The sequence below is a fragment of the Rhinopithecus bieti genome, unplaced genomic scaffold, assembly GCF_001698545.2.
Source record: "Rhinopithecus bieti isolate Rb0 unplaced genomic scaffold, ASM169854v2 scaffold_3041, whole genome shotgun sequence".
NCBI classification, from domain to species: Eukaryota; Metazoa; Chordata; class Mammalia; order Primates; family Cercopithecidae; genus Rhinopithecus; species Rhinopithecus bieti.
Genome location: NW_016804262.1, coordinates 3363424 through 3381099, shown reverse-complemented (window position 1 = coordinate 3381099; position 17676 = coordinate 3363424). Strand labels below are relative to the sequence as shown.

At 36.2% G+C, this 17676-nt stretch overlaps 1 protein-coding gene across 1 annotated transcript in view; it reads right to left on the bottom strand.

The window, feature by feature from the left end:
- Nucleotides 1-17676, bottom strand: part of PDE1A (phosphodiesterase 1A) — a 409056-nt gene that overhangs the window by 75981 nt on the left and 315399 nt on the right. Inside the window, 2 exon segments of the mRNA XM_017867487.1 lie at nucleotides 1002-1127; nucleotides 15035-15135. Coding sequence (XP_017722976.1) covers nucleotides 1002-1127; nucleotides 15035-15135 — 227 coding nt within the window.

Genomic DNA, 17676 nt, shown 5'->3' with positions numbered 1-17676 from the left:
ACCTATATTTATCTTTTACGTTTTTAAATATTTTTATTGTCACTTTCCTTTTTGATATTTCTTTTTACCTTGATTTAAAAACCAAAAATGAAAGCAAAAGGCTTTGATATTTACATTCAAGTGGAAACCTTTTCTAGTCAATTAAATGACTTTTAATACGATTTTTGTTAAAGATAAATATAGGTCTTTTTCTTTTCTTATTATAAGTGAGTCCCATAGAATATTAGGGACATAGGCTAAGAAGATTATATGATTAATGAAGTTCGTATTCAATTGATTGTCCTTTACTTTTATTTGTGAAGTCCAGCAACCCTATTGTCAATTGAAGGACATGATAATGACCAAAGGATCAAGAAAAAGAGAAGAAAGGTTATACAGAAGGATAGGTGTACAGCTCATATTTCCCTACATAGCAATAAGTATCAACATACCATGTAATTTTTTTCAAGCAAACAGATGCTTTGGAGAAACATATAAGATTTCCTCTGCACTTGGGTCATTTTAGTGTATTGGAATTTTTTCCCACATGTTTAATTTTTTGTTTTTAAAAAACCCTTAACTCCACATCTTTTAAAAAATAATATATGAAAGAATGAATATAATGCCAAAATGTTGAATTTATGTAATACCACTATAAAGATACCCCATACTGATAAACATTGAGCAGAGCTCCATTCCAGAGAGTGTATAATTATGTATGTAAAAGTATTTGTTGTGTTGTGTGTGGTCTTATTCAGACATACAGATGTTGAGTTGACCTGGAAATACTTCAGCTCCCTTTAACAGAGTCTGGCTCTGAACAAAGTCCCTAAGTACTAATCCTTCTCAGAGTCATCCAGTCAACAGTAATTTAGTTTGTAATATGGGGAATGCATCAACTTTCATCTTTTTTCTTGACTTTAAATCACATAATTTATTCCTTTCCTGAAATTAAATTTCCCCTAGGTTTTCTCTGAAACTCACCTCCAGTCAATTTCCCCTAGGTTTTCTCTGAAACTCACCTCCAGTCATCTTTGGATAAATTTACCAAGATATTCATTTCTTCTTCTTGCATAAGTCGATAAGCTGCACTCACATGGTGATTCTCAAGGACAGAGCGATCATTATACAAAATGGCAACATCTGACCTAAGAATTAAAAACAAAATGCCCAACAGAGGATTTCTTTAGACATCATGAATGTCTAATAAGACTTACTCAAGTATCAGGTCATCTGACCAGTAAACATCCTATAATTGAACAGTGAGAATTATGGAAGGACTTAGTTTCTTTTATTTTTTACTGTATGATATTTTAAAATTTTATATAAACTTTATTTATTAGAGAAGTTTAAGGCTCACAGCAAAATTGAAGATGGTACAAAATTTCCCATATACTTTCTTCCACACATGCATAACCTCCTCCATTGTCAACATCCCCATCAAGAGTGGCATTTTGGTTACAATTGATGAACCTATACACACACATCATTATCATCCAATGTCCACAGTTTAGATTAGGGTTCACTCATGGTGGTATACATTCTATGAGTTTAGATAAGTGAATAATGACATATATCTACTATTATAGTACCATACAGAGTAGTTTCTCTGCCCAAAAATCCCTCTGAGCTCCACCTCTTTGTCCCTTTCTCTCCCCTAACCCTGGCAACCACTGATTTTTTTCACTACCTCCATAGCTTTGCCTTCTTCAAAATGTTATGTAGATGGAATCATATAGTATGTTGCTGATATGGTTTGGCTCTGTGTCCCTACCCAAATCTTATGTTGAATTGTAATCTCCAGTGTTAGGGGAGGGAGGTGATTGGATCTTGGGGGCAGACTTCCCCCATTCTGTTCTTGTGATAGTGAGTGAGTTCTCATGAGATGTGGTTGTTTAAAAAGTGTGTAGCACTTTCTTCTTTGCACTCTCTCCTGCCACCATGTGAAGATGTGCTTACTTCCTCTTTACCCTTCCATGATTGGGTGATTGTAAGTTTCCTGAGGACTCCCAGCCATGGCTCCTGGATGGCCTGTGGAACTGTGGAACCTCTTTTCTTTATGTTACTGAGTCTCAGGTAGTTCTTTATAGCAGTGTGAGAATGGACTAATACAGAAAATTGGCACTGAGCATGGGGTATTGCTATAAAGATACCTAAAAATGTGGAAGCAACTTTGGAACTGGGTAATGAGCAGAGGTAGGAACAGTTTGGAGGGCTCAGAAAAACAGGAAGATATGGGAAAGTTTGGAAATTCACAGAGACTTGTTGAATGGTTGTGACCAAAATACTGATAGTGATATAGACAGTGAAGTCTAGGTTGAGGAGGTCTTAGACAGAGATAAGGACGTCTTAGATAGAGATGAGGAACTTATTTGGAACTAGAGTAAAAGTCACTCCTGCTATGTTTAGCAAAAAGACTGATGGCATTGTGCCCCTGCTGTAGAAATCTGTGGAATTTTGAACTTGAGAGAGATGATTTAGGGTATCTGGTGAACGCAATGTCCAAGCAGCAAAGGTTCAAGATGTGGCTTGGCTGTTTCTAAAAGTCTATGCTCATTTGCATGAAGAAAGAAATGACCTGAAACTGGAACTTATATTTAAAAGAGAAGCAGAGCATAAAAGTTTAAAATATTTGCAGCCTCACCATGTGGTATGAAAGAAAAACCCATTTTCTGGGGAGGAATTCAAGGCTGCAAAACTTTGTATATATAAAGAGAAACATAATGTTAATAGCCCAGACAATGGGAAAAATGCCTCCAGGGCATTTCAGAGACCTTCATGGCAGCCCCTCCCATCACAAGCCTGAAGGCCTAGGAGGGAAAAATGGATTCATGGGCCAGGCCTAGGGCGCCCACTGCTCTGTGCCTGCATCCTGGACATTGTGCCCTGCATCCCAGCTGCTCCAGCTCCAGTCGTGGCTGAAAGAGGACAAGGTACAGCTCAGGCCATTGCTTCAGAGGGTGAAAGCCCCAAGCCTTGGTGGCTTCTACATGGTATTGAGCCTGTAGGTTTGCAGACAACAGTAATTGAGGCTTGGGAGCCTTTGCCTAGGCTTCAGAGGATGTATGGAAATGCCTGAATGTCCAGGAAGAAGTCTGCTGCAGGGGCAGAAGCCTCATGGAGAACCTCTAGTAGGGCAGTGTGGAGGGGAAATGTGGGGTTGGAGCCCCCATAGAAAGTCCCCACTGGGGCACTGCCTAGTGGAGCTGTGAGAAGAGAGTTACTGTATTAGTCCATTTTCACAATGCTATAAAGATAGTACCTGAGACTGGATAATTTATAAAGGAAAGAGGTTTAATTGACTCACAGTTCTGCATGGTTCCGAGGGCCTCAGGAAACCTACAATCATGATGGAAGGCAAAGGGGAAGCAAGACACATCTTAAATGGCAGCAGGAGAGTGCAGGGGAAAAACAGCCACGTTTAAACCATCAGATCTCATGAGAACTCCCTCGCTATCATGAGAACAGCATGGGAGAAGCTGTCCCCATGAGCCAGTTAACTCCCAACAGGTCCCTCCCTCAACACGTGGAGATTACAATCTAAGATGAGATTTGGTGGGGACACAGAGCCAAACCATATCAGTCACTGCCTTTCAGACCCCAGAATGGTAAATCCACCGAAAGCTTGCACTGTGCACCTGGAAAAGGCACAGGCACTTGACACCAGTCAGTGAAAGCAGCCATGGGGGCTGTACCCTGCAGAGCCACAGGGGTGAAGTGCTCAAGGCTGTAGGAGCACACCCTTGCATCAGCATACCCTGGATATGAGACATGGAGTCAAAAAGATTATTTGGGGGCTTTAAGATTAACTAACTGCCCTGCTGGGTTTGGGCCGATTTCCCTTTGTTTGGGCCAATTTCTCCCTTTTGGAATAGGAGCATTACCCAGTACCTGTAACCCCATTGTATCTTGGAAGTAACTAACTTGTTTTTGATTTTACAGGCTCATAGGCAAAAGGGACTTGCCTTGTCTCACATGAGACTTTGGAGTTGGACTTTTGAGTTAATGCTGGAGTGAGTTAAGATTTTGGGGGACTGTTGGGAAGGCATGAATGGTTTTTTGAAATATAAGAAGGACATGCGATTCAGGAGGGGCCAGAAGTGGAATAATGTATTACTCCATTTTCACACTGCTGATAAAGACATACCCGAGACCGGGCAATTTACAAAAGAAAGAGGTTTAATGGACTTACAGTTCCACATGGCTGGGGAGAGGCCTCCCAATCACAGTGGAAGGTGAAAGGCAAGTCTCACGTGGTGGCAGCAAGAGATAGAATGAGAACTAAGTGAAACAGGTTTCCCCTTATCAAACCATTAGATCTTGTGAGACTTATTAACTAACATGAGAACAGTATGGGGGAAACCGCCCCCATGATTCAATTATCTCTCACTGGGTCTCTCCCACAACACAGGGGAATTATGGGATTACAATTCAATGTGAGATTTGGATGAGAGACACAGAGCCAAACCATATTATGAGCCAAAGGTTGATTACAACTCAACATGAGATTTGGGTGGGGGACACAGAGCTAAGCATATTATTTGATATGGTTTAGATCTGTGTCCCCTGCCCAAATCTCATATTGAATTGTAATCCCCAGTATCGGTAGAGGGATCTGGTAGGAGGTGATTGGATCATGGGGTAGGTATCCCCCTTGGTGTTCTCATGATACTGAGTGAGTGCTCATGAGATCTGGTTGCTGAAAAATGTGCACTTCCCCCTTCACTCCCTCTCCTGCCACCACGTGAAAACATGCTTGCTTCCCGTTCACCCTTCTGCCATGATTGTAAGTTTCCTGAGGCCTCCCAGCCTCCCCAGCCATGTCTTCTGCGTGGGATGTGGGACTGTGAGTCAATTGAACCTCTTTCCTTTACAAGTTATCCATTCTCTGCTAGCTTTTTATAGCAATGTGAGAACAAACTAATACAATTGCCTTCTCAAACTGGTTCCTTTCACTTAGTAATATGCATTAATGTTTCCTTCATGCCTTTTCACCGATTGATAGCTAATTTCCTTGCAGCACTAAAGTTTTCTTATCTGCATATACCACAGTTTATTTATCCAGTCACCTACTGAAGGACATCTTGCTTGCTTCCAAGTTTTGGCAATTATGAATAAAGCTGCTATAATTATCTGTGCCATAAGTTTTTGTGTGAATGTATTTGCAATTTTTTTGAGCAAATACCAAGGAGTGCAATTCATGGATCATATGGTAAGAGTAGTTTCAATTTTGTAATAAATTGGTAAACTGTCTTCAGAAGTGGCTATACCAGTTTTCATGCCTACCAGCAATGAATGAGAGTTCCTGCTGCTTCATTCTCCCCAGCTTTTGGTGGTGGTAGTGTTCTGGATTTTGGCCATTGTAATAGACGTGTATTGCCTGTTGATCTATTTGGCATCTCACTGTTTCAATTTGGATTTCTCTGATGAATGATATGGAATATATTTTCATATGCCTATTTGCCATTTGTATATCTTCCTAGCTAAAGTGTCTGGTAAAGTTTTTGGCTCATTTTTAAATTAGGTTGTTACTTTTCCTTATTGTTGAGTTTTAAGCATTCTTTGTGTATTTTGCGTAACAGTGTGTTATCAGATGTTCTTTGCAAATATTTTCTTCCAGTTTGTGGCTTGTCTTTTTAGTCTCTTGATAGTGTGTTTGGTAGAGCATAAATTTTTAATTTTAATGAAATCCAACTTATCAATTTATTCTTTCATATATTGTGCCTTTGATATTATATTTTAAAAGTCATCACCAAATCTAAGGTCATCTAGATTTTTCTCCTATGTAATCTTCTAGGAATTTTATAGATTTTTGTTTTAAATTTAGGTCTGTGATCCATTTTGAGTTTATTTTGTAAAGGGTATCAGGCCTGTGTCTTAGTGTGTTTTATGCTGATGTGACAGAACACCTGAGGCTGGGTAATTTATTTAAAAAAAAAGAAATTTATTTCTCACAATTCTTAATTGGAAAGTCGAAGATCGACATGCCTTTGTCTTAGGAAGGCTTTCTTGCTGTATCACCAAATAGTGTAAAGCATCACATAGTAGAAAGGCAGAGAGTGCAAGAGAGCAAACCCTCTCTGGCAAGTCCCATTTTATAATGGCATTAATTTATTTACGAGGACAGAACACTCATGACCTCAATACCTTCCGTTAGGCCCCACCTCCCAACCCTGTCACACTGGGGGTTATGTTTGCAACATATGAATTCTGGGGAACACATTCAAACCATAGTAGTCTGTGTCTAGATTCTTCTTTTCTTTTTGCTTTTGCATGTAGATGTCCATTCGTTTTAGCACCATTTGTTGAAAAGATTATATTGATTTTATTCCTTTGTCAAAGATCAGTTGACTATATTTTTTGTAGGTTCATTACTGGGCTTTCTATTCTGTTTTCATTGATCTATTTGTCTGTCCTTTTACCAATGCTACACTGTCTTGATTACTGTGGTTTTGTAGCAAGTCTTAAAGTTAGGTAGTGTCAGTCCTCCAACTTTGTGCGTCTCCTTTAAAACTGTGCTAGCTATTATGAGTCTTTTGCCTCTTCATACAAACTTTAGAATCACTTTGTCAGAATCACAAAATAACTTGCTGGTATTTTCATTGGGATTGCATTAAATCTATAGATGAAGTTGGGAAGAACTGACATCCTGACAATTTTGAGTCTATCCATGAACATGAAATATCTGTCCCTGTATTATTTATTTCATCAAAGTTTTACAGTTTTTCTTATAAAGGTCTTGTATATGTTTTGTTCCATTTATACCTAAATATTGAATTTTGGGTGGTGCTAATGCAAATGGTATTTGTGTTTTCAATTTCAAATTACATTTGTTTATTGCTGGCATATAGGAAAGCCATTGAGTTTTGTGTATTAACCTTGTATTTTGCAACCCTGCTATAATCACTTATTAGTTTCAGGAGTTTTTTGGTCAATTATTTCAGATTTTCTACATGGACAATCATATTATCTGCAAACAAAAATAATTTTATTTCTCTCTTCCCAAGATGCATGCCTTTTAATTCCTTTTCTAGTTGTATTGCATTAGCTAGGACTTCCAGTATGATACAAAAATTAGTTGTGAGAGAGGACATCTTGTCTAGTTCACAATCTTACTGGGAAAGCTTCAAATTTTCACCATTAAGTATGATGCTAGTTGTAGGTTTTTAATAAATTCCTTTCTTCTAATTAATTATTTACTTTTTAATTGACAATTAAAATTATATATATATATAATTATCATGTACGAGATGATGTCTTGAAACATGTATATCTATCTATCTATCTATATATACACACACACACATAGTGGAATGGCTAACTCAGGCTAATTAACATATGTACTACTTCACAACTTACCATTTTTTGAGGTGAGAACACTTAAAATCTACTCTTGGCAATCTTTTAGAATACAACACATTGTTATTAACTCTAGTTGACACATTGTACAATAGATCTCTTGAATTTATTTCTCCCATCTAACTGAAATTATGTATCCTTTGGCCAACAACTTCCTAACTTTTATCTCCACCCCAGTCCCTCTTAACCACAATTCTACTCTAGTATAGATATTCTTTATCAAGTTAAGGAAGGTCCTCTCTATTCCTAGTTAGAGTTTATATCATAAATGTGGGTTGGAGTGTTCTGTAAAATGCCTTTTCTGCATTTATTGATAAGATCACATGATTTTTTTTTTCTGTACCCTGTTGATGTGATAGATTATATTAATTGAATTACGAATGTTGAGCCAGACCTGCATACCTGGGATAAACCCCACTTAGTTTTGGTGCTTAGTTTTCTTTTAATTATCATTATTATAGTTTAAATGTGCTTATGCCTTTTCCTTCTGATTTGTAATCCAGACACCTGCAAAATACTCTAGCTATGTCAAAGAGAATAAAATTACCTAACATCTTATTCAATCAGTGAATGAACAAACCCCTTTGTACCCATTCAAGAGTGTTGATACCATCCCTCTTCCTTTAAACTAAAATTACTTTGGGTAGCAGGAAGGGGATGAAGAAAATCATTTGATCTATTTATGATTCTAGTTTTTTACTATCTTATAATGTTGTGATTAAATTTTAATGTTATAGATCCTTTTGCTTTAAAATTAAGATGGAAAATCATTTTAAAGAACACTTAAAATGTACGCTTCATCACTCATTTAAAAGGAATATTTTATTTTTTAAAATGATGAATACATCAAGGAAAGGCTTTTATTTCTCACCTGTCTGTATTTTAATATAATTTGATTATCAAACAAATTGGTATACTTCAAGTTGCATTGATGAATTCGGTGTTCTAACTCTAAGTCTGAAATATTTCAAGCATTCTCAGATCTGTATAATGGAACCTAGGCTTCTCCTTCCTCTATCTCCTAGGTTGCCAGATCATTATGCAAGTGTGGAATGGAAGCAAAATCACTATGTTCAATCTCTTAAAATGGTGAACTCATTCATATAAGTTGGCAAGTTGAAAGCTGGCAACCAATAGAGCAAAAAAGAAAGTCAAGTTAAAACTTGTAGCAAGTTTGCTACCACTTACCCAACACCAAGGCTTCTCTCACTCTCCTATCTCCTGGTAGATACTTAGACTTAAAACTGCCTCACTCAGACTTACTGTTTCAGGCTTTTCAGTGGGTAAAGTCCTAGTTATAACCTAGCACTGGCCCTGCCACTGAATATTTATGATAGAGTAGACAAGGACAAAATAAAACACGAAAGTTCCTACTAAAACACCACCACTACCACACATGGGTAGCTATGTGAGACGATGCATATATTAATTTGCTTCTGTATACTAATAATTTTACTATCTATCTCTATTTTATAATATGTTATATACCATAAATGTGCACAATAAAATTATTTAAAACAACAAAGAAAACAAAAACTAAAGAAATCTGACATTTTATACAAGCAGCCTGTTTAAAATCTGTGTCTGATAGTCTGCCAGATAAACCAAGCTTTATTATTCATCCAACATATGATAAATGACCTACCAGGCACTGTTACTTTCTTTTTTGTTTCTAGCACTATCATAAAGGTGAAATAACATATGTCTTTAATAGCACATATTTCTAAAATAGATTTCCATTTAACAATCTTAGTTAAGGCCTAAAAAGGACTTAATCAATAATCATACCTCAGTATACAGAAATGTGAACTTTGTAGTAAAGCATATGTATAATCCTCATTGAAGAGATAATCAACTAGATGTTTCCCAAGCAAAACACTGTGTGCATTTCTAGAAGTTTGCTGAGATCATGGGGAAAGCTGTGATTTTCCAGTAACATTTGCACTATATGGCACCAAATCTAGCCCTAGCAGATTTGTCAGGGTTAATACATGATATGGCTCCAAGTATCACCATTTACTTGTTCAGAGACAAGCTAAAATGTGTTTTTGAACCAGATTTAATTGTAGCAAAGTGTGCATGATTTTGTCTCATAAAGCTAACAAGGATGCTGAGAATGCGGCATGGTCTAATGCTTGAGATGGTCTTTGACTGCTAAGAAAAGAACAGACTCTGAGCAACATCCAGTATCCATGGTAACATGTAGCCTGGCAATTTCTTTTCACAAAGAGGAAATTATTTCCATTTATTTACACTTTCAAGGATTTCATGCATTATAATATCTGCATTGAACTCAAATCTAGCCTTGCCCTATGTTCCAAATCGCATTTTAGCCATTTTGTATTATGTAGTAAATTAGTTTCCAGATTGGAAAAAACACTCTCAATCCAAGTAACAATGAATAATATAAAATAAAATATAATTACTGATATAAATGACATATGACCTTATTTCTTCTTGGATGAAGGCAATATTGAGAGGTAAAAATCATGTTATATTGTTGCATTTTGGTCATTACAACATTTTGGTTCACGGAATTTTTAAGCTCATGTCAAATTCATTCATTAAATAGTTTGTTAGACAATTTTTTCCCATTTTTTACAGAGTTTTAAAATATAAATTGAAAAGATATGATTCTTCTTTCTCCTTCTCTGCCCCATCTACCCTTCCTTGTCCTCCTCTTCCTTGTCATCCCCTCCTTTCCTCCACCTTCTCCTCCTCCCTCTCCACAGCCAAATGCATAAGTAAATCAGGACTCTTCATCCAGTCACAGATAAATAGTAAAAGGAGAAAGCTAGAGTGATGATCTAACACTGCTGCTGGAAGAGGCCAGCCCACTGGCCTTTACTTTTCAAAGTCGAAAGGGCAACTGGTATTCACTGATAACAAATCACTTGCTTTCTTCTCAAACCCCTAGAACTGTTTTCCTGTACAAAGCCTAGCTCAGTGATGAGCGATCTTTAATTAAAATCCTCCACGTTGTGGATCCAGTGGATATAGAGACCCTTTGGTAAGCAAAATGATCTGCATAGTCCTGTTTTCCTTTGATATTACATACAAATAAAAGCAAAAATCTCCCTATACTCTGCAAATATGGGTAGAAAGATAACATTCCTGCTACATAACCAGACTCTGAAGTTTTCCTTTTCCCTTCAACCTGTGTCAATCTAGGGGACCCTGGGGTTTCCTCCATTCCAGGGACAGACAGAATGCCCTCCCCAACACTTCACTGTTTGAATTGTAACTCTTCCTGTGTCTCCATTAAAGGGCTACATGTGTAAGCCCACCCCATTTCAGGCTTTAACAGGTTAGAATTATCATGTGTCTATCTCTGGCCATGGGAGCACACTTGTATAAGAAATTGGATTGACAGTGAGTGTCCCTCTTCTCACTCCTCAATTCTGCCACTGCCATCACCTGACCAGGTGCATATAGACAGGTCACTTCACCTCTCGAGATCTTCATTTTCTATTTTTAGATGATGGAAATCAGACCAGATGATCTATACTGTGGATCTCACTCATCTTACGGTCCTTTAAGTTCTAAACTGTCTAATATTTTAATAAACTGTTTCTACATTCCCCACATCAAACAATAACTCCCACATCTGGAAAATCAGTTGTTAAATATATATATATTAAAAAACCAAATGAACTGACCACACAAGAGCCTGCACATGTATGCTTATATCAGTATTATTCATAAGTGCTCAAATTTGGAAACAACAAAGATTTGCTTTAATAGGTGAATACATAAACAAACTATGGTATGTCCATGCAATGGAATAGTATTCAGTGATAAGAAATAAGCTGTCAACCATGAAAAGACATGGAGGAACATTAAACACATTCTTCTAAATGAAATAACCCAGTCTGAAAGAACTGTATACTGTATTATTTCAGCTATATGACATTTTGGAAAAGGCAAAACTAAAGAGTCATTAAAGAGACTGGTGGTTGCCAGAGGTAAAGGGGCAGGAAGAGAGGAATGATAGATGAAGCACAGGAGACTTTCAGGGCAGTGAAACTATTGCCTGTGATACTGCAATGGTAGATACAGGACATTATACATTTGTCAAAACCCATAGAACCCATAATGCAAACAGTGAACCCTCATACAAACAATGGACCTTAGTTAATAACAAGTTATCGATATTGGTTAATCAATTGTAACAAATATCTCACACCAGTGTAAGATGTTAATAACAAGGAAACTTTAGGGTAGCAGGAGGAAGCATATGGAACTCATAGAACTCTGTACTTCCTGTTCAATTTCTCTGTGAATCTAAAACTGCTCTAAGAAACAAAGTCTATTAATTAGAAAAAAAATCAGATTTAATCTTTCCTCAACAAGAATGGAGATTTATGCAGTGGTTCAAGAGACACATCAGCTCTTAACATATATCTCCTTATTAAGCATCCTGACTAGTGAGACAGAAATTTCAGGATCCCACACATATAAAGTAAGTTGGATCCTGATGGGGCCTAGACCAAATCTTGCTTTTCAGATACTGACTTCTCTGCCTAACTAAAAGAGTTTAGGGTAACTCTCTGTTATGGACTGAATTGTGTTTGCCCTAAAATTCGTATGTTGAAGCCCTAACCCTCAATATGTCTATATTTGGAGATAGGGCTATTAAGGGTGTAATTAAAGTTAATGAAGTAACAAGAGAGAGGCCTAAGTCCAATATGACTGGTGTTCATATAAGAAGAGGAAGAGACACTGGGGTGCATATACTCGGAGAAAAGACCATGTGAAAACAGCAGGAAGGGTGTTGTCTGTAAGTCAAGATGAGCAACCTCAGAGGAAACCAAACCAGCTGACACTGTGATCCTCTACTCCCAGCATCCATAATTGTGAAAAAATAAATTCATGTTGTTTAAGCCACCCATTCTGTGGTATTTTGTTATGGCATCCCTAACAGACTAACATACTTTCACTCTGGTATTTTGATTTAAATAACTTCCATTGTAACCATCATTAAATAATTTCATTTTCTAGTTATTTTAAATTTAATACTTTATGCTGGCCTGAAAATTAGATTTAATTTTGGATTTTATTTTCAGAAGTACAATTTTATTACTTTCAAATACATAATGACACGAAACCAGTACCTTAAGCATTATGTTGCAAGATTTGCATCAGTGAATAGATGTCTGACATGTGTGGTAGTTCACAGTGTAAGTTCTGGGCAGGGACAGATTGCCTTAAACATTTTCATGTTCTTTAAATTGCTAGATATGCCACAAAATACTATACACAACATTCTTGAAAATAGCAGTTGATTGATTCAAGTGTTAGCAGCTTAAGAAATTTTGCTAAAATTCATTAAACCTGTTCTTATTAGAATCTTTTTTATTTTTTAAAATTCTCTTAAGTAATATGCAGAAAATAAATTTCAAATTTTAACTAATGAAAGTTAATACTTTTCAAACTTACCTTGTCTGAATGTGAAAGTTGTTTGTTGTCCCTGTATGCTCGTAATCATGAATGGCGGCAGCAAAGACCATTGCTAAAATTTCCAGTTCAGTGAGCCAGTGCTAGTAAATCACAGAAAGAATCTATTATATTCAAGAAATAAATACCATCTTTCCTTTCTCTGAAAAGGACTTTCAGCGCACCCTGTTTAGGTAATCATATAAANTCAATTCTGCCACTGCCATCACCTGACCAGGTGCATATAGACAGGTCACTTCACCTCTCGAGATCTTCATTTTCTATTTTTAGATGATGGAAATCAGACCAGATGATCTATACTGTGGATCTCACTCATCTTACGGTCCTTTAAGTTCTAAACTGTCTAATATTTTAATAAACTGTTTCTACATTCCCCACATCAAACAATAACTCCCACATCTGGAAAATCAGTTGTTAAATATATATATATTAAAAAACCAAATGAACTGACCACACAAGAGCCTGCACATGTATGCTTATATCAGTATTATTCATAAGTGCTCAAATTTGGAAACAACAAAGATTTGCTTTAATAGGTGAATACATAAACAAACTATGGTATGTCCATGCAATGGAATAGTATTCAGTGATAAGAAATAAGCTGTCAACCATGAAAAGACATGGAGGAACATTAAACACATTCTTCTAAATGAAATAACCCAGTCTGAAAGAACTGTATACTGTATTATTTCAGCTATATGACATTTTGGAAAAGGCAAAACTAAAGAGTCATTAAAGAGACTGGTGGTTGCCAGAGGTAAAGGGGCAGGAAGAGAGGAATGATAGATGAAGCACAGGAGACTTTCAGGGCAGTGAAACTATTGCCTGTGATACTGCAATGGTAGATACAGGACATTATACATTTGTCAAAACCCATAGAACCCATAATGCAAACAGTGAACCCTCATACAAACAATGGACCTTAGTTAATAACAAGTTATCGATATTGGTTAATCAATTGTAACAAATATCTCACACCAGTGTAAGATGTTAATAACAAGGAAACTTTAGGGTAGCAGGAGGAAGCATATGGAACTCATAGAACTCTGTACTTCCTGTTCAATTTCTCTGTGAATCTAAAACTGCTCTAAGAAACAAAGTCTATTAATTAGAAAAAAAATCAGATTTAATCTTTCCTCAACAAGAATGGAGATTTATGCAGTGGTTCAAGAGACACATCAGCTCTTAACATATATCTCCTTATTAAGCATCCTGACTAGTGAGACAGAAATTTCAGGATCCCACACATATAAAGTAAGTTGGATCCTGATGGGGCCTAGACCAAATCTTGCTTTTCAGATACTGACTTCTCTGCCTAACTAAAAAGAGTTTAGGGTAACTCTCTGTTATGGACTGAATTGTGTTTGCCCTAAAATTCGTATGTTGAAGCCCTAACCCTCAATATGTCTATATTTGGAGATAGGGCTATTAAGGGTGTAATTAAAGTTAATGAAGTAACAAGAGAGAGGCCTAAGTCCAATATGACTGGTGTTCATATAAGAAGAGGAAGAGACACTGGGGTGCATATACTCGGAGAAAAGACCATGTGAAAAACAGCAGGAAGGGTGTTGTCTGTAAGTCAAGATGAGCAACCTCAGAGGAAACCAAACCAGCTGACACTGTGATCCTCTACTCCCAGCATCCATAATTGTGAAAAAATAAATTCATGTTGTTTAAGCCACCCATTCTGTGGTATTTTGTTATGGCATCCCTAACAGACTAACATACTTTCACTCTGGTATTTTGATTTAAATAACTTCCATTGTAACCATCATTAAATAATTTCATTTTCTAGTTATTTTAAATTTAATACTTTATGCTGGCCTGAAAATTAGATTTAATTTTTGGATTTTATTTTCAGAAGTACAATTTTATTACTTTCAAATACATAATGACACGAAACCAGTACCTTAAGCATTATGTTGCAAGATTTGCATCAGTGAATAGATGTCTGACATGTGTGGTAGTTCACAGTGTAAGTTCTGGGCAGGGACAGATTGCCTTAAACATTTTCATGTTCTTTAAATTGCTAGATATGCCACAAAATACTATACACAACATTCTTGAAAAATAGCAGTTGATTGATTCAAGTGTTAGCAGCTTAAGAAATTTTGCTAAAAATTCATTAAACCTGTTCTTATTAGAATCTTTTTTATTTTTTAAAAATTCTCTTAAGTAATATGCAGAAAAATAAATTTCAAATTTTAACTAATGAAAGTTAATACTTTTTCAAACTTACCTTGTCTGAATGTGAAAGTTGTTTGTTGTCCCTGTATGCTCGTAATCATGAATGGCGGCAGCAAAGACCATTGCTAAAATTTCCAGTTCAGTGAGCCAGTGCTAGTAAATCACAGAAAGAATCTATTATATTCAAGAAATAAATACCATCTTTCCTTTCTCTGAAAAGGACTTTCAGCGCACCCTGTTTAGGTAATCATATAAAATTATTTTTTATTTCTTTTAATTTTTTTCCTATTTTTACCTCCATTAATTGTGCATGATGGATGCTTCATGAGGTCAATGATTGTTTCACGGCATATAAGTTCAAAATTCAGAATATAATTGTCCTTGCTAATTGAAAAAGGAGCAGATTCCTATTATTTAAAAAATGAACCCTAACTGGATTTTGAATTTACAGCCATACATGTTTGGGTTCTTCTGAAATCAATTACAGTTTTGTTGTTTTTTTTTTTTTTTTTTTGAGACGGAGTCTCGCTCTGTCGCCCAGGCTGGAGTGCAGTGGCCGGATCTCAGCTCACTGCAAGCTCCGCCTTCTGGGTTTACGCCATTCTCCTGCCTCAGCCTCCCGAGTAGCTGGGACTACAGGCGCCCGCCACCGCGCCCAGCTAGTTTTGTATTTTTTAGTAGAGACGGGGTTTCACCATGTTCGCCAGGATGGTCTCGATCTCCTGACCTCGTGATCCGCCCCTCTCAGCCTCCCAAAGTACTGGGATTACAGGCTTGAGCCACCGCGCCCGGCCTGATTTTTAACATACAGCTCATGCAACATTAAAATGTCTTTTAGCCCAAGTGTTGTTAAACAATCTACTATAAAAAAAAATTTCATCTACAACTTAAAAATATTCACTTCCTTACTAGAGAAAGTGCACTTCATTTTCATGTTTAGAGATTTAGAAAGGTTTCTGAAATTCACAAAATTGTCTATTCATAACACATAAAAATGGCTGTGCAATTAACTTCAATAATGCTAAAAGAATAAATCCTTTCATGTAAAATCCATGACTATGCACTTTATATACATTCATCTTTCAGTTACTAACTAGATGCTTTAACAAAAGTTCTCTGCTATTATTAGTTCATTTAGAAATAATTCAATAGTTTATTCATCACTCACATTTTGTAAAACCCTTATACTGCACTGCCCAATGTGGTAACCACATGTGACTATTTAAATTAAAAATAAAGAAAATTAAGTAAAATTAAATTCACTTTCCCAGTTACACTAGCCACATTACATATGCCTATTGGTCACATGTGACAAGTGGTTACCATATAGTACAGCAAAGACACAAACCATTTCCATGATCACAGCAAGTTCTACTAGAGAACACTATAAATAGATGGCACTTGATGGTAAGAATGCGGAATCCAAAATTCTATGAAGCTCACTCTGAGTGGTCTTATTCTATACACTTAAAACAATAAAAGACCTTGCAAAAAACAACAGAAAGAGATCATGTAAACTTTGTGCACACTTGATAAAAGTTTGCAGAATAAAGATGCAATTTAAGAGCATAGACAGAAAGGCTAATTGGTGGCAGTGGATCTTGGGAAAAGGATGGAAAAAGATTGATAGTTAAGTGCAAGGATGAAGACAGAAGAATTTTAAATAGAGCAAATGTAGAATCATACTATAAGGTCTGTATTAAAATAGAATTATCAATCGTACAATTGTGTTGGAGAATCAAGTGAAGTGAAATTGAAGAATATGGAGAGTATGGAAAGAGTGAATGGGCTAATTTGATGAGAACTGATGAATTTAGATTTTGTGTAAAAGGTAAAAGAAAGCCATTGTAGGTCTATGAGTCAAAAATGAAGGCAGTGACAATTGTTGAATCTCATAGATAACCAAAGCTATAATCTTATTAATCTTAGCTCCCTTCACATAACCTATCGTGATATTTGGCACATATTAGGAACTTAGTATTTGTTAAATTGCAATTAGCTAATTTTGCATTAGAAAGAGGTAACAGTGGTAAGAGACCATGGAATCAGTCCTGGTTTTAAATCTCTGTTAATCCTCAGGAAAATGAGTTATTTACCCTCTCAGCTACAGTTCTGGTGAGAATGGCATTAGTAACCTTTCCCCTATGGGGTTTAAGAAGAAGTTTTGAGTTAATGTATGCACTGTGCCTATCATGTCTTGTCATATGGTAAAATAAAGAATAAATGACATTTTGCTAGGAACTTACTATGTTAAATGCATTGATTAAGGCATTAAATCTGGGAAATAATAGTTAAAATATCATTAGTGATTGTAATGCAAGTACAAACGCCTCACAATTGGATGAGTGAAGCAGAAATAATTTTCAGAGCCAAAGGGAGTTAATATAACTAGCTGTTCTGTGTTCATAGACACATTTAATTGTGAGTCATTAAAAGGAAGAAAGTGACCTTATAGAGGTCTGAATTGGGACTGAGCCTCCAATGTTCCCAACGAAACTATGGAACTATAAACACCATGAAATGAATAGCAATTGAAGTTAAACTAGTTTTGAACCCTGGAAACCCACTGTTTTATTAAAGAAAATGATTTCTTTAAAAAAAATCACTTATTTAAATTTTGGGGTGGGCTCAAATTATGTCTTTCTAAATATAGCTGTGGTTTTAAAAGGCAGCATTCATTATCTACTATGATAA